The 15603-nt window shown below is 44.8% G+C and overlaps 4 protein-coding genes across 8 annotated transcripts in view; 3 read left to right on the top strand and 1 right to left on the bottom strand.

Annotated features, from left to right (window-relative positions):
* Positions 1-5980, top strand: part of shn (zinc finger protein schnurri) — a 9329-nt gene extending 3349 nt beyond the window's left edge. Inside the window, exons 4-6 of the mRNA XM_020962319.2 lie at positions 1-2146; positions 2212-2438; positions 2501-5980. The exon at positions 1-2146 is cut by the window's left edge and continues 979 nt beyond it. Coding sequence (XP_020817978.2) covers positions 1-2146; positions 2212-2438; positions 2501-4539 — 4412 coding nt within the window. The 3' untranslated portion in view covers positions 4540-5980. The remainder of the gene's footprint in view (positions 2147-2211; positions 2439-2500) is intronic.
* Positions 5964-7689, bottom strand: LOC110191530 (phospholipid scramblase 1). The gene is made up of 4 exons (XM_020962400.2): positions 7530-7689; positions 6685-6861; positions 6086-6621; positions 5964-6030 (listed from the first exon to the last, which is right to left on the bottom strand). Exons 1-4 carry the CDS (start codon positions 7612-7614, stop codon positions 6001-6003), a joined length of 828 nt encoding a protein of 275 aa, XP_020818059.2. The 5' UTR covers positions 7615-7689; the 3' UTR covers positions 5964-6000.
* Positions 7690-8074: 385 nt separating this feature from the next.
* Syx6 (Syntaxin 6) lies at positions 8075-11200 on the top strand. 2 transcript variants are annotated; one of them, XM_086827867.1, is made up of 4 exons: positions 8075-8319; positions 9108-9265; positions 9660-10379; positions 10579-11200. In XM_086827867.1, exons 3-4 carry the CDS (start codon positions 9758-9760, stop codon positions 10653-10655), a joined length of 699 nt encoding a protein of 232 aa, XP_086683993.1. In that variant the 5' UTR covers positions 8075-8319; positions 9108-9265; positions 9660-9757; the 3' UTR covers positions 10656-11200. The 2 variants fall into 2 exon arrangements, with proteins under 2 accessions (XP_086683993.1, XP_020818033.1); XM_020962374.2 differs by lacking the exon at positions 8075-8319 and adding an exon at positions 8440-9005.
* Positions 11201-11775: 575 nt separating this feature from the next.
* Positions 11776-15543, top strand: LOC110191485 (spermine oxidase). Of its 4 annotated transcripts, none has more exons than XM_086827854.1 (2): positions 11776-11905; positions 13718-15543. In XM_086827854.1, the coding sequence occupies exon 2, from the start codon at positions 13738-13740 to the stop codon at positions 15271-15273; it is 1536 nt and encodes a 511-aa protein (XP_086683980.1). In that variant the 5' UTR covers positions 11776-11905; positions 13718-13737; the 3' UTR covers positions 15274-15543. The 4 variants fall into 4 exon arrangements, with proteins under 4 accessions (XP_086683980.1, XP_086683978.1, XP_020818009.2 ...); XM_086827852.1 differs by having other exon boundaries at positions 11794-12654; XM_020962350.2 differs by having other exon boundaries at positions 11856-12050.
* The last annotated feature ends 60 nt before the right edge of the window (positions 15544-15603 follow it).

Here is a 15603-nt window from a genome sequence, read left to right on the forward strand (position 1 = left end):
CACCCTTCCGTTCCAACTCGATCTCGTTAAGTCTGCCGGAGCTGAAGAGTCACATGGCCAACTCAAAGAATCCGCTATCGCTGGCCAAGCTGGCCTGGTCGCAGCTGAAGACCAAGCGCAGCAGTCTGGTGGCAAGTCGCTTGAATGCAGCGCAGACGCCAGCGAGAACGTCTACAGTGACGGCACCCACCGCAACTGCTCCTGCCACAGCACCTGCTGCTGCACCTGCTGCTGCACCGGCACCCGTTCCCTCGAGCCTAGCTCCTGTGCCCCTTGAGGGATTACGCTTTGTGGATGCACCACTGCCATCGCCAGGTCCCCTGCTCGGCAAGACACCCTTGGTGGACTATGCACAACAGAATGCGCCTCGGAAGTCTCAGGACTCTGTGGTCATTACAAAAATGCACGAAGATCGCCAATTTGCCAGCTTGGATATTGAGGCTCAGCACGCCAAGCGTGTGAAGACCAATGATCTAGCTGCGTCGGGTTCCTCCACGCAAAGCTTTTCCTTTCCCTTCACCAACCACAACAACAACAGTTTGCCGGAGCCGCAGCCAGTCAAAGAGGAGCGCCTGCGGAGATTTACATCGTCTGGAGGCACCATGATTCCCATTTCGGAATGCCCCGACTTGGAGAACAGTCCCAAGATGATACGTACACCTTTGCTATCCGGTGGAAGCTTCCAGGAGGTTTCAGCCAAGGGTACTGATGCAGGATCTAGCAAGGATCGCAAGCGCATGGCCCTGATCGGTGGAAGTGGACTGCTTGGTGTCAGCTCTGGTCCACAGCACTTTCAGTTTCCGCCCATCAACTCGATAACTGCCTTCAATCCATTGACGTTGCCACCAATGAGTGCTGGAGGCGATAAATCCACACCCGTTACGCCCATTCCCTATGTGCCTGGGATCCCAGGGCCAGGAAGTCTGACTCCACAGATGCCACTGCTGCCACCGCCGCCACAGCAGCTGCAGTTGCCGGTTCCGTCGGGCCGTGGGCGTAGCCCGAATCGCAAGCAACCCAGTCCATTGTTAATGGGAGCAGCCGTTGTTGGTGAACTAAAGTCTCTGTCGCCGTTTGGAGGAGTCCAGAATTTGCCCAGCGAATTTAGCCGTCAGCCACCAACTCCCGCCCAGCGGCAAGCGCTGCAGTGGAACAGCAAGGAGACGACGCCCAAGAAGGCGCCATTCAACTTTCTGCGAATGGCGGATAATGTCAAGGCAACCACGGAACCGGAAGTGCGACACTTTAATCTGGACAATGTGATCGGTGGGAAACAGCAAGAGTCGTCGCCACTGACACCACTCCACGTGGAGACACCCAATGGTAGTGCCACGGAGGAGGCTACCCAGAGTACCTCAGCCAAATCTAAGTTCCTGCGTCCCACCAGTTTGCCACTGAAACCGGGAACATTTACGCCAAAGCGTCATCATGGAATCACGCCGACAGCCAACACTCTGCCACTTATCTCGCCGGAGACCCCAAGGCCCTCCAAGTCCTGCGTGCAACTATACCTCAACGGTCATGCCTACACCTACTTGGGCCTCAAATGCAGCACCAAGATGTTCTACTGTACAGTGAACTGTCCGCAGCCCTCGTATGTGGCGGGCATGCACAAGCTGTCGATGTACAGCGTGTGGCAGGTGTGCGAGGAGAATCAACCGCATCCCCTGGGATTCAAGCTGAAGAAGGTGATGTCACTGTACGATTCCCGGCAAAGGATGCTAGGAAATGGCAGTTCCACCGCCATGGCTGGTTCGGGGAAACTAAGCTACAATGTGGTCTCCTCACAGCAAACAGTGTGCTCCACTTCTACGTTGGCCAGTGCCAGTTCCAGTGCCTTCTATCAGAATCAATTGAAAACACAGCCCTCAGCTGTCACCGTATCGGTTTTGAGCGAAGCCAATGTGGCGGCCAAGGCGAACGAGGAGGAGGCACAGGCCAAGAAACTGGAGACCAGTCCCTCGGGGCAGCCTTTAGTTGGTGGCTATGAATCGCATGAGGATTACACCTATATCCGGGGTCGAGGACGTGGCAGATATGTCTGTTCGGAGTGCGGAATCCGCTGCAAGAAACCCTCGATGCTGAAGAAGCACATTCGCACGCACACGGATGTGAGACCGTTTACCTGCAGTCATTGCAACTTTAGGTGAGTTAAAGGGAGAGAGAAATCTCTTTGATAAATTATAACTAATGTCCAATTTCCTTTTCCAGCTTCAAGACCAAGGGCAACCTGACGAAGCACATGCAGTCCAAGACGCACTTCAAGAAGTGCATCGAACTGGGCATCAATCCAGGACCCATGCCAGCCGATGGCGAGTTCCTGGATGTTGACATGGACTTTGATCAGCAATCGTCCACCTCGGCAGGAGGTCGCACTTCCTCAATGGCAGGAGAGTCCGATTCCGATGATTACAGCGACAATGAATCGGAGAGTAGTGGTAAGTAAAGCTAGGTTTACGAAATTCTTTGGAAATTAGACTAAAACACTATCTTCCTACAGACACAGACGAGTCCAAGTCTCGGCTGAAAGAGCACGAAGCAGCCAGGTGCCTGCTGTCGCTTTCGATGACGCCACCCATTCCACAGAGTGTCTCGCCATATCCGCAACTGTTGCAGGACACACCTCTGCCAGCCGCCAGTCCTGCCAATAGCATTGGATCCTCGGGTTCGTTGCCCAAACGTTTGGTGTGCTCATTTACCTCGCCGAAGCCACCTTTCGACTATCAAAAGCAGGAACAGTATTACTCCAATCCAGAGGAGTCCAAACCTAAGCGCAGCGTAGCCAGCGAGGAGAGCGCTCCCATGGATCTCACCAAACCGCGTGGCTCCATGTCCGCCGCAGTCTCGCCATCGCCAATGCCTGTGCCGCCACCTGTTCAGGATCTGCCCAAGTCTCAGGCCCAGCAAATGCACGATGTGATCTTCGGCAGTTCCGGTAATGAAAGCGGCTTCATGAAGACCTTGATCTCAGTGTCGGACAAGGTGCGCATCTCCGCCGAAATGGAGGAGCAGGCCAAGCACGAGGCCGAGGGCGAAGATGTTTTGCTGCATACCTACATCAAGGAGCAGGCGCTGCATCATGCCAAGCGAAAGCAGAGTCAGTTTAGTGGCAGCTATCTAATCAACACTTTGTTCTCCACGGCGTCCACGGTAATGAGTAGCAGTAGCAGTGGTAATGGTAACCTCTTAACCACCAGCAGCCGACCCATTATGACAATTAATGAGGTACCTAGCATCGAAGTTCATGAGGTAAAAACGCCAGAAGCTGTGGATATGCCACCCCTACCGCCTGTAGTTGCTCCACCAACTCCAACAGCCACACCAACACCCACTCCTATTCCTACTCCCATTCCTGTGAAGCTGGTTCAGGAAGAAAGCGAAGAGTCGGATCAGGAGAAACCTATGGTAGAGCCACATAATGCCAATTTGCCAGCTGCAGTGCAGCAGAAGGATGCCAACGATTTTAGTGGAGTTCTCGGCCATCCACAGTCTGGAGGAACAGCGTCAGTAGCCACATCAACACCTGCTCCCGTGGCTGTATCCACCTCTAGCGCAAACTCGTCTCAGCCCACGCAGCGTACTGTGATTGTGGGCGAGGATGGCTTCAAGAACTCCACGCCCAGCAGCAAGAGCAGTGATCTCCAGCAGCATGTATCTTATGGTAGAGCAGTGCCAGTACCAGCTCCCATTGCCAGCGATGTTCGACCCACCTGCTCCATTTGCGCCAAGACGTTCCAGCGCCAGCATCAGCTGACCCTGCACATGAACATCCACTACATGGAGCGCAAGTTCAAGTGTGAGCCATGCAGCATCTCCTTCCGCACACAGGGACACCTGCAGAAGCACGAACGATCCGAGGCCCACAAGAACAAGGTGATGATGACATCGACATTTGGCGTTCCCACTACCTCCAATCCACGGCCCTTCGAGTGCACCGACTGCAAGATCGCCTTCCGTATCCACGGACACTTGGCCAAGCATTTGCGCTCGAAGACGCATGTCCAGAAGCTGGAATGTCTCCAGAAGTTGCCCTTTGGCACCTATGCGGAAATCGAACGTGCTGGCATTAGTCTCACCGAGATTGATACCAGTGACTGTGAGAATTCGTTGATATCTCTAAAGTTGCTGGCCCAAAAGCTGCTGGAGAAGGATCCCAATAAGCTGAGTGGATACACTACGCCATCCGGCATGATGCAGCTGGCCCAGGATCCGGCGAATCCTGCCTCGCAGGATAGTGCCTCCGAAGATGGTTTCAGTGCTGCCGTGGCCATAGCCTCGGCCATTGCTTCGCTGGACAATGACAGTGCTGGCAATACGCCAAAGCGGGCCAGCTCGATGTCCGAAGACGAAACGGTGGCCAATGGCCTGAATCACAACCTGAAGCGGCGTTTGCCCGGCAGCTTCAGCAGCACGGGCGAGGAGAGTGATAACCCAACCGAGGGCAATGGCGGCGAGAAACGTGCTCGTTCCAGCCAGGACCTACCGGTTGCTGTTCCCGTTGCTGCATCAGCGGCGGCGGCGGCGGCTGCCAGCAACTGACAGTACATGTACATGCTGCAGCCCAGCTGAGGGTATCAGTATCATCCGGCTGTCTACCACCTGGACACCAGCTACAATCGCAGGAGCGAGGGTCGCCCTGACCAAACCACCAGCACCTCCAACGAGCGCATATCAAATGTCTAAGCATATCGCATTTGGGCACAACACACACACACAACTAACTGTAGAGCTAGCCTATAAGCACCCACCTCTCTGCCGCTAATCGCGAAATTAATCGCGAAATCGTAATCGAGCGATAGGAGAGCCAGATAAGCGAGTCAGCGAGTAAGCTATTCCAGTGTAATCACTCTGAAGAGGGGAAGTACCCAAAATAAGTTCCCTTCGCTTTGATCTGTGTCTCTTAAGTATTTAGTTTAAGGAATCCCAAGTCAGCTCGGCGGTTCCAATCCGATTATGTATAAGCCAATCCCAACCAACCAACCAACAAGCACATGCAAAAAATCTATATATACATATATATTATATACATGTACCCGTAACTTGTTTTCGAAAATGCATGTAAATGCAAAAAACTCCTGAAGTGCTGTGAGTCTATCTACAAAATGTGAACAAGAGAGCTAGAGAGAGCGTAATTAGTGTATAATTTATAAGGCATAGCCCTGAAATGAATCCCGAATGAACTCGAAACTGCAACGAGTACATTATTGGTTCATTTTCAAGCCCAAATTTATATCTAAATCCACATTCTATCTACAAAATGTGAAATGAGCGTCACAGAGAACCAGAAAATTGTGTAATTTATAAGGCTTAGCCCTAAATTAAACCCCAAAATGAACCCAAAATGAACTCAATTGGTTAATTTCCAATTCCAAACTATGAACCACATCCTCTGCAAATCACGTAGTTCTTCCTTATTATTTCAAATTGTTATTACGAACAACTAAAATCGGTGAATGATGAGAATGATGTATGATGTATGGTGTACGATGTACGATGTACGATGCCCCTAGTTTTGTTTTAATTTTTGAAAACGACGAGACCACGAGACTCTTTTCAATTGTTTTTGTTTTGATTTTGTATTTTTTTGGCAGAAGAGAAACGAAATGATGATGAAGAAATATATAGCTAACTGTAAATAATCAATATGTTGTCATATATGCATTAAGCGGTAGGTTAGTTAAAGAAAAGAAAAAAAAACTACACAAAGTTGTTAGAGATAAATGAAAATTATTGTACAAAATTGCTACGGCATAAGCCGCAGCAAACGTCTATCTACACATATAGATTTATATCTATATACTATATATATTTGAATGTATATGTATGTGGTTAAACAACACGAAAATGAAGTGATCTATTACATTATTGTAAAATATATCAAAAAAACTGAAAAAAAAAACAAAACAAAACAAAAATGAAAGAAAACCTTTACAAAAAAAATGACAAAAATAAAGAAATCAATGTGAATATACAAAATAAAGTTTATTGAAATGTTTTAGCTCAGAAGCGGGTTTGGAAGTACAGATATTCCTGCAAAAGATATAAAAATTAATAAATTAATTAATGTAATTGGGAAACAGCTTACCAGTAGAAAGGCTGAGCCCAGTATCAAGGCCCGCTCCTTGGACGTCAGCTTTGAATCGCTAAAGTATATATTTGTGGTGTACTGAGACTTGCTGGTCATCCACTTGTGGTCTATGGAGGCCCTCATATTGCCCCCGGAATTGATCTTGAAGTAGCTTTCCCTGGGCAGACAGAAGCAACAGAATCCGGAGTTGGGTGGACCCTCCACACAGAACACAGGCTCTCCGGTGTTTCCATCCTCGATGAAGAACTGGGGCTGCGTGAAGGTTGGAGATTGCACCACTCTGCCGAGCACATTACCCGGTGGTATCCAAACCTCCAAGCTTTTGGGCTGGCAACATAGTGATCCTAAGGCCAATTTCTTGCGGAAAACCAGAGCCTCCTGGTGGGTTTTGTCCAACAGGTGCATCTGGAAAGGGCGTCCGGCTCCCCAGACAAGTCGATTCTTCTCTGTGGAACTCTCGCTGGCCGCAAAGATGGCATCGCCCAACGGTGATCGCACCACATAGCGATTCTCTGAGGAAACGCCTGTGAGAGCTGTAAAGGGAACATATATTTAGGATCTGGGGGATAAGGATATATTCCAATGATCCTATGTACCCTCATTCAGCTCAAAGGTCTGTTCAATGTGTACCGAAGGCAGATCCGCCAGGCAATCGTATCCGGAAAGGGGAATAAAGGTTCGACTTCCGGTCACGGTGGCAATGGGTACCGGTAGGGGTATGCGGGGAGCCTCTGGACGGGGTTGTGAGGTAATGCTGATGTGGGAGTCGTAAACTGAAAGTAATAAGGGAATGTTTATTATAGAAGGTTAACTAAATTAACTAAAACTCACAATTAAATATTCGTTAATATTGGATATTTCATCACATTTCAATCGTATTATTTTTAATAAAGGTTCCAGACTTTAATCTTATTTCCCATTTTTTAAACATTATCAAATTATTCAGACATAATAATAAATAAATATAAAAAATATCAACAAATTAGTTTTTCTTTACAAATTATCGCTGATATCTTTAGTATCAATAAAAAGTGTTTGCTTATGATAAAAGTTTAAGGCTTTAATGAAAATGGAAAATTAAACTGGGTATATATTTCGGTTTCCTCACTTTTTTATTACATTTCTTGGAATAAAAAACACAAACTTTCGATCCTGATAAGTTTTTCTTTATGGCTTCTAGTATGTAAGGTCGGTTCGATTGTTCCCAAACAAAGGCACTTCAAGTGTCCCGGGACCACAACAGAATGCCAGTCAGCCGATAAGATATAGCCAACTTGTGGCCACACATCGGCGTCGAACTGTGACACACTCTCTCTGCCAATAATAATTAATCCGGTGCAATCGTTATCAGTTGGTAACACAGGTTAGTTGCCATTGTCCGCAGGTGAATCACTTGTGTTTTCTTTTTTTATTCCTTCAAAATCAAAATAGATTTATTTACCTCTGGGTTCTGTGGGACTCGGCTGCTGGGCCACGCGAATCTCACTATCATATTGCAAAGTGCGCACTGCGTCGTTTTGCAACATTTTCTTGTCACTTTTCAAACTCAATTGATAGCGGGTCAAAATGAAACGGACACCGGACAAGAGAGCAGTGTGACCGTGAATGATGTTGAAAATACTGCCGAAAATGGGTATTATCTGGCATCACTGGGTGGGGGTTTTAAAATTGTTGTTTATTTTTTAAAAATTGTTTTAAGTGCAGAAATACCGGATAAGCAATCTTTAATATATTGATTTAATGAATAACTTTTTTTTAAATAGTTGTCTTTTAAAAACTGTTTATTAAGATTGAAATAAACAGTTTTTACATGATATTTTTATTGAATTCGTAAAATAGACATCGAACTTTGTAAATTCTCAATAAAATAAATTCTCAATAAAACTAAAAAAATAAATATTTAATTTTTTATAATTTCATATTTCATATTTTGTTGTTGTTGCCACCTTATTTAAACTCAAAAAATATAACGAATTTTCAGCTACTTGGTATATACCAGAACTTGTAACGGACGTAACACACTAACGCGTTTTTGTTCCAATCGTTAGGTCATACCACACCTGCTGATATATTTGGCAGAAAAAAAAACAGCAAAACAAACCAAAACAAATGAAGAGAAAAAGAACAATTTAAGCGAACATTGAGTTAATTTCGAGTGTAAATTGAAATTCCAAAAGTGCCATTGTGTTCGTCGGTCGCAGCCTGCTAAATGAGGTGGAGACGAGCGGCAGGTAAGAGCAATTGACAGCAGTGCTGGCATTTTGGCCCATTTTTTTTGTTTTGGAATCTCTGGGTCAATTTTCGGGTAGTTTTTGCAGGTTGTTTCCCAAAAAAAGTGGTTTCGTTTTTAGGGTTGAACGGATTATGGGGCATCGGCGCAGGCGCGGGAGCGGCGTAAACAAATGCTTACGTTCTTCCACATGGTGGGGGGTTTTTGCGTCTCCGGAGCGCGAATTACGGCAGTGTTCTCTGTGCCATCGGCGGAATCAGTGGAATCGGAGCAATCCGGCGGAATATCTACGGGAGGAATCGGGACGATAAGCGGCGGGACCGTCGCCTAGTGCAATAATCAATAAACGTGCGCTGTGCAAACTTCACTTCCAGCCAAAGATAAAACCAAGTTGATTGTGAAATTCCTGCTATAATAGAAATACCTGAAAGCGAAAACATAAATTCCCCCGTATTTGGTTGAAAACTCCCAAAAAAAACGCTGGAATTTTCCACTTGCATTTTCCACGCATCCATCATCTCACTTTGGGGTTGATTTTCACCCGGAAAAATCCATGAAAATAACCATCAAGTGCGCCACGCTCAAGAGAAAGCGCTAAAAGGAAAGGAGTGTTCATTTCGATTCCGGGGGGCCAAGAAGCAGCGAGCACGGCATGTCTCTGGAGGATCCCTTTTTCGTAGTCAAGGAGTAGGTGCCAGACAGCAGGAACTGCAGTTTTCCCAACATTTCCCTTGCATTTTCCCAACACATTTCTTACCTGTTTTCCCTGCTCTGTTTCCCCTCTTGCAGCGAGGTATTCAAAGCTCTGAACAAAACCCGCGGCCTCTATCTACGTTGGCGGGAGCTGGGCGAGAGCGGTGGCACGGAGGCTGAATGGACCACCACCGAGCTGCGTAACTCACTGCGGAGCATCGAATGGGATCTCGAGGACCTTGAGGACACTATCAATATCCTTTTTGACAAAACAAAATCATTGAAAAATCAATTCATTACCTGGTACTCAATTGATTGATTGGAGGATATATTATTGAAGCTTTTAGGTCTTTTATAGGGGGTTTTGAATAATAATTGAGCGTAATTATTAATACTTTTACGGACATTAAGTACAAATGTTGAGGCCTTAAACAATTATACGGACATTAGGTGCAAATGTTGAGGCATTTGACAATTAAACGACTTTTGATAAGATAATAGATAATAGAACAAATAAGATAAGAATTAGACTAGGTTTCCCATATTCAATGAATTGAGTACCTGATATCTAATCTTGTTTTATATCCCCTCTATTAATACTTATCCCTGGTTTCCTTAACCCAAAACTAATCATTTTCTGATCCTTACGCATCGTTGAGAAGAATCCAAGTAAGTTTCGGATTGACAATCGTGAACTCTCCAGCCGGCGACATTTCATCGACAACACGCGCGATGAGGTCAAGCAGATGAAGGATAAGATGAGCCTGAACCGGAGCCGGGACAGAGACATCACCGCACATCAGCCGCTGCTCGACAACGATCGCCACAGCCCCAATCATAATCACAGCTCCATTGCCATTGCCAGCTCGAATACGAACTCGAATTCCAACGAGTATCATCAGCATCCCAGCAACGATCGCGCCTATTTGGTGGAGTGCCCCAGCGGACTCAACGGCAACTCGCTGATCAACAGTGGTAGCCAGGCGGTGGCCAATACAATTGCAGGAACCATGTCAGCGGCAGCAGCGGCCGCTTCCCGCCACAGTGGCACCAAGTACTCCAAGCTGGAGAATGCCCTCGACAGTCCCAGTCACTATGGGCAGCACTCTGGTGGTATGGACAGTCCCAGTCATAGGTATGTGGGCGAGACGGTGTCCATACAGCAGCGCATGATCCAGGGTCAGGACGAGCAGCTGGACATGATCAGCGACTCGATTGGAACCCTGAAAACGGTCTCGCGGCAAATTGGCGTTGAGCTGGATGAGCAAGCGGTGATGCTGGATGATTTCGGGAATGACTTCGAGTCCACAGAGTCCAAACTGGACACGACCATGAAGAAAGTTGCCAAAGTCTTGCACATGAATAATGGTGAGTGTTTGAGGCATTCCAGATGGTAATTTTCGATTGGGAACTGCTAATTGTTCAAGGGTTTTTCATTGTGACTAAGTTGTTTTTATATTTAAGAAATTGCATTAAGATTTGCAATCCACAATCGAAATTATCTTCTAAATGCCACAAAAACCTCAAAATTATCTAACATTTTTTTATAAATATTTTATTTCCTCAGATAAACGACAGTGGGCCGCAATTCTCATCCTATCCGGGCTGTTATTGTTTGTGATAATTTTGTTTATTATTTTGTAATTGCTTTCGTTTTCTGTTCCCAAATCGGTTATATATATTTAGTGTAAATTAGTTTTATTTATAAAATTGTCTTGGTTTTTAATTCAGATTCTTGAAAGCAAATCAAATATATATTTTTTGTATTTAAGCGAATTATCAGCATATATCCCAAGTAAACTCCCTTGCTGTATATACACGACAAAGAAATTTTAACCAGGTCTCTCCCTCTAATTATAATGTGTAATTCCAAAGCTATACGGACCGATGATGATCATGTAAAGTCAATGTAGGCGGGTAATAAAAGATAACTAACTACTTATGTATAACAAGTGCTCCCGAGTTCTGTCATTCCCGATTTTGGCCAAAGGATAACTGCAACTGACCTGTACATACATCGAAGGATATATCTACATATATATATTTAAAAAGGACCTACCAATATCAAACGAGTTATTTAACGAAGAGTCTTAGGAAATTCCTCTTACCAAAAACTAGCTAAAAACTTGTATGCAGTTGAGTAAATATATAATATATATATATATAAATGAATCATTTAAAGTATAAAAGTGTGAAACTTTCTGAGGGTAAACCAGAGTATAGCTTAAGTGCACAGAGAAAATAATATGTAAATAATCTACGATCTTTTGTGGATGAATGAAGGAAAGATCTGTTTAATTTGAAGATTCAATTAAGAAAAGGCAAACTTCTCTTATTTTGTGAAGATTAGTTAATGAAATATAAAGAGTATGTACTTAAAATATATATAGATTTTTAATTTAAAGTTATATCTGAGGCTTTCCTGATAGTAAACGATTAAATATATAAGTTTTTCGAATAAATCGAAAGTAAATTAGTTGAGCATAAAAGAATTGCTTCTGATATTTTTTTGAGTAAAGTTTTTACTTTTTAAGATCTTAGAGTACAAAATATTTAATACTATTCTTCATATCAAGGTTAGATATATTTTTTCTCTGTGCATTTGGCCAAGGAAGGTGGAGGGAAACCACCTCATTTTTTTCAAAACCACTCGACAACCCACTCATTTTTACCCCACTCAGCTGTGCTGTGGGCTTTTACTCAAAGCTTTTCACAAGCTTATAGTCTGCGCAGAACGCTCAGAGGCGTCATCAAGGGGCCGCATGCCACATAGCCCCCCATTGGGATTTCGAACTACGCCCCTGAACGCAGCATAAGCACACGGACAGAGCAGCACGTTTCCATGTGATGTTTTCGGTTTTTCGGCTTTCAGTTTTGTTTGGATTTCCACCGCAGTAAGAATTTTCCGCTGAGTTGGAGTTTTTCTCACAGCCCAAAAAATAAATTAAAATAAAAGAAAATAAATAGAAAAGAAATATATAAAGTAAAAGGTCCGCTTGAAATGTTAAATTACTGAATCAGTTTTCAAAGTTATTTTCGGTGAGTTGAGGCGTGAGCGCACTGTGGAAGTGAAAGCATAAGCATAACACACCCTTCTCCTCCCACCCCTCAGTAACATCCCCGAAAATTGAAAAGCAAAAAAGAAAATTCCATTTCTTTAGAGATGTTTTCATGTATTTTTGTTTGTTGCCGCCTGTCGCCGAAAACCTTGAACATTTTTGGCCAAATATAAAATCAATGCTGCGCTCTCGCTTCCGTCAAATGAGGGGTGGAGCGGCGCCCACTTCCTCTGACTAAAACAGGGAACTCCAGGCAAAACCAGCTAGTCCGGTTGGCTAGGTACTCCTCCTGGGATGGGTGCCCGCTTTCCCACCCCGCTTTTCCGCGAGCTATCCTCTCCCTTTGCAACTATGTGGCTATTAATAAATTCATGTGAAGAACATATTTGTGACTGTGACTGTGCCCAGTGGCTGTGCCTGTGCCTGTGTGTTTTCCTTTCTACGAAAGTGTTGCTCTGGCGGCTGGCTGGTTGGGGGAGCTTTTTCGGAGCTCTTATCACAAAGTCGGAATTCGTTATCGAAACAGATGAGCGGACAGTACAAGCCGTTACTTTTTTTTAATCAAAAACATCTTTGTTATTGTGGTGAGCCGGTGTGGTGTGTGGGTGTGTTGTCAAGTGTCTGGAATTGCAGTGCACCAGCTTCACAGGGCAATCTAATGTTTAATGGGTACACTAAAAAAAAAACAGTGCAAAGAGCCAAAATTCACTTAAGTAATTATTCAAAAACCATATTTGAAAAAGTATTTAAAAATAATGAGAGGTTAAACAAATGTTTAGAACTTTAGCTTTGTGGAGTTAGTATTTTACTCTATGTATTTTTTAAAACTCACTTGAAATTAATAACTATCAAACTATCAACTATTTGGCATGTCTACCTATAATTTTTATACGTTATTTGAGCTTAAAAATAACTTTAAACTATAATAAAGTAAATAAATCCACGACTTCAGGCCATAAACATTATATTGTGTTTTTAAATACATTCCTAAAATATCTATACTTTATTTGAGCTCGAGAATAACTTATAAATATAATCAAATAAATAAATCAACGACTGCAGACCATAATCTTCAATTTGTTCTAAATCTTGTACATATTGTTTGTGTACATTGCACAACGTTTGTTTATTAGTAGCTTCTATACATCGCCTATAAATTGTTTTCAAATAATATGTACTTATATACATTTCTGCATTCGTTTTAAAAGTGAAAGTGTGACGAAAAAGAATATATGTTTATTTTGTTTGTACATAAAAGACCTTTGGTTTTTATAAACAATAGATGAATTTAAGTAATTTATTTTCTTTTTAACCTAGAGAAATAAATTTACGAAGCTATGTATGTGTAAGCTATAATAAACTACTTTACCAGAGATACAAATGAAGGGCTTGCTGGAGTTAGTTTGAAATTCTTAGAAATAAGCTAAGATATTTTTGGCTTAAATTAAAATTAAAGCTTTGATATTTTTAGTTGAAATTAAAATTAATTTATAAATTCTAAATTTTCTCCAAACCTTATAAAAAGCGTTTCTCCCCGTGTGTTCTCAATTGCCAACGTCCCACTGAAACTTGAGCTGTCTGCCATTAAATTTTGCATACCTTCTTCTGTGCTCACACACACAAACACCCCTTCTTATTATTTCCCAGATCGGATTCAGTTACCCGGAATGAGTGGCGCACAACGGAAGAATCTGGATCGCAAGATCGTTGTCATCGGAGCCGGAGCTTCGGGCGTGGCTTGTGCCACCAAGCTCCTGGAACTGGGCTTTCAAAATGTGCTCGTCGTGGAGGCGGAGGATCGTGTGGGCGGTCGCATAAACACCATTCCCTTTGCGGATAATGTCATCGATCTCGGAGCCCAATGGTGTCACGGACAGAGGGACAATATCGTCTACGAGCTGACCCGGAAACAGGAGGAGGAGCTGCTGGAGACCACGGGTCCGGTGTATGAGAACTACCAGTGCGTGCGTTCCAATGGCGATGTGATACCGGATGAGGTGGCCAGCAGGCTGAAGGCTATTGTTGGTGATTCCCTCGTCACCCGGCAGCTGGAGCTGCGTCACTGCAGTGGCTCTCTGGGCAGCTATCTGACCAACAAGTTCTACGACACTCTCCGGCGACCCGAGAACTCTGACATAGATGCCGAGGTGGCCAGGGAATTCTTCATTAATTACCAGAAATTCGAAAACTCCGTGGAGGCCTCGGACTCGCTGGAGCAGGTCTCGGGCCGTGGTTACCTGGACTACTGGGAGTGCGAAGGTGATATCCTGCTGAACTGGAAGGACAAGGGCTATGTGGAGCTGCTGAAGCTACTCATGCGCTCCCGCGAACTGAAGGTGGAGCATGGTGTCCTGGAGCAGCGCCTACTCCTGGCCACTCGGGTGCAGAAAATCAATTGGAATCGGAACGATGGACGCGTGGAGTTGCAGCTTAACAATGGTGACACTTGCATTGCCGACCATGTGGTGGTCACTGTTTCCCTGGGCGTCCTTAAGGATCAGCACTTCCGGCTCTTTGAGCCGCAGCTTCCTGTGGAGAAGCAGCGTGCCATCGACGGCTTGGCCTTTGGCACGGTCAACAAGATCTTTGTGGAGTTTCCCCAGGCCTTTTGGCCAGAGGATTGGACGGGCTTCACTTTGCTCTGGCGGGATGAGGACCTGGACGACATTAGGGGTACTTCACGTGCCTGGTTGGAGGACGTCTTCGGCTTCTATCGGGTGAGTTATCAGCCGAGGATTTTGGCTGGGTGGATCACCAACGAGAATGGACGGCATATGGAGACGCTGCCCGTGGATGAGGTCCAAGCCGGTGTGATGTACCTATTCCGAAGATTTCTCAAGTGGAAAATCCCCGATCCCTCGAATTTCCGTACCTCTGCGTGGCACACAAACGAAAACTTCCGGGGATCGTACTCCTATCGTTCCATGGAAACCGAGCAGCTGGGCACGGGAGCTCGGGAGTTGGCCTATCCTCTGACTGTGGTGGCCACCACGCCGGAGAGGGAGAAGGATCAGGATGAGGACGACATGTGGCAGCAGAGTCGCTGTGATAGACCCATTGTCCAGTTTGCCGGCGAGGCGTCCAGCGAGCACTATTACTCCACGGTCCATGGGGCAGTGGAGTCAGGATGGCGGGAGGCTAGACGTCTAGGTCAGTTCTATGGACTGAGCATGTCCCGATCCGAGACGAAGTCGCAGCTTTAGCTGTAGGAAAGGTGTGGCATAAGGATATGGCCGATAGCGATACCTGAATTGAGTCCTTGTCTTCGCACACAAAACAGAAACAACAATCAAGTAAACTGAACAATACATCCTGGATAGACTTCATATGCATAAGCTAACTTTACATACTTTACATATATATATAGGACATAGGTGATGGATTATATATATATATATATGTATATACTATATATGTAAACATGAGTGCTGCCCAAATAAAGCTGTGTTTAAGTCTGCTATAACCTGAAGAAATCTTTACAATATTCCAGAGTTTGAGTTATGTCTGACCTGGATTTATGTGGATTAAATCAA

The sequence above is a fragment of the Drosophila serrata genome, unplaced genomic scaffold, assembly GCF_035046125.1.
Source record: "Drosophila serrata isolate PLE 108 unplaced genomic scaffold, ASM3504612v1 contig_184, whole genome shotgun sequence".
Classification (NCBI taxonomy): Eukaryota; Metazoa; Arthropoda; class Insecta; order Diptera; family Drosophilidae; genus Drosophila; species Drosophila serrata.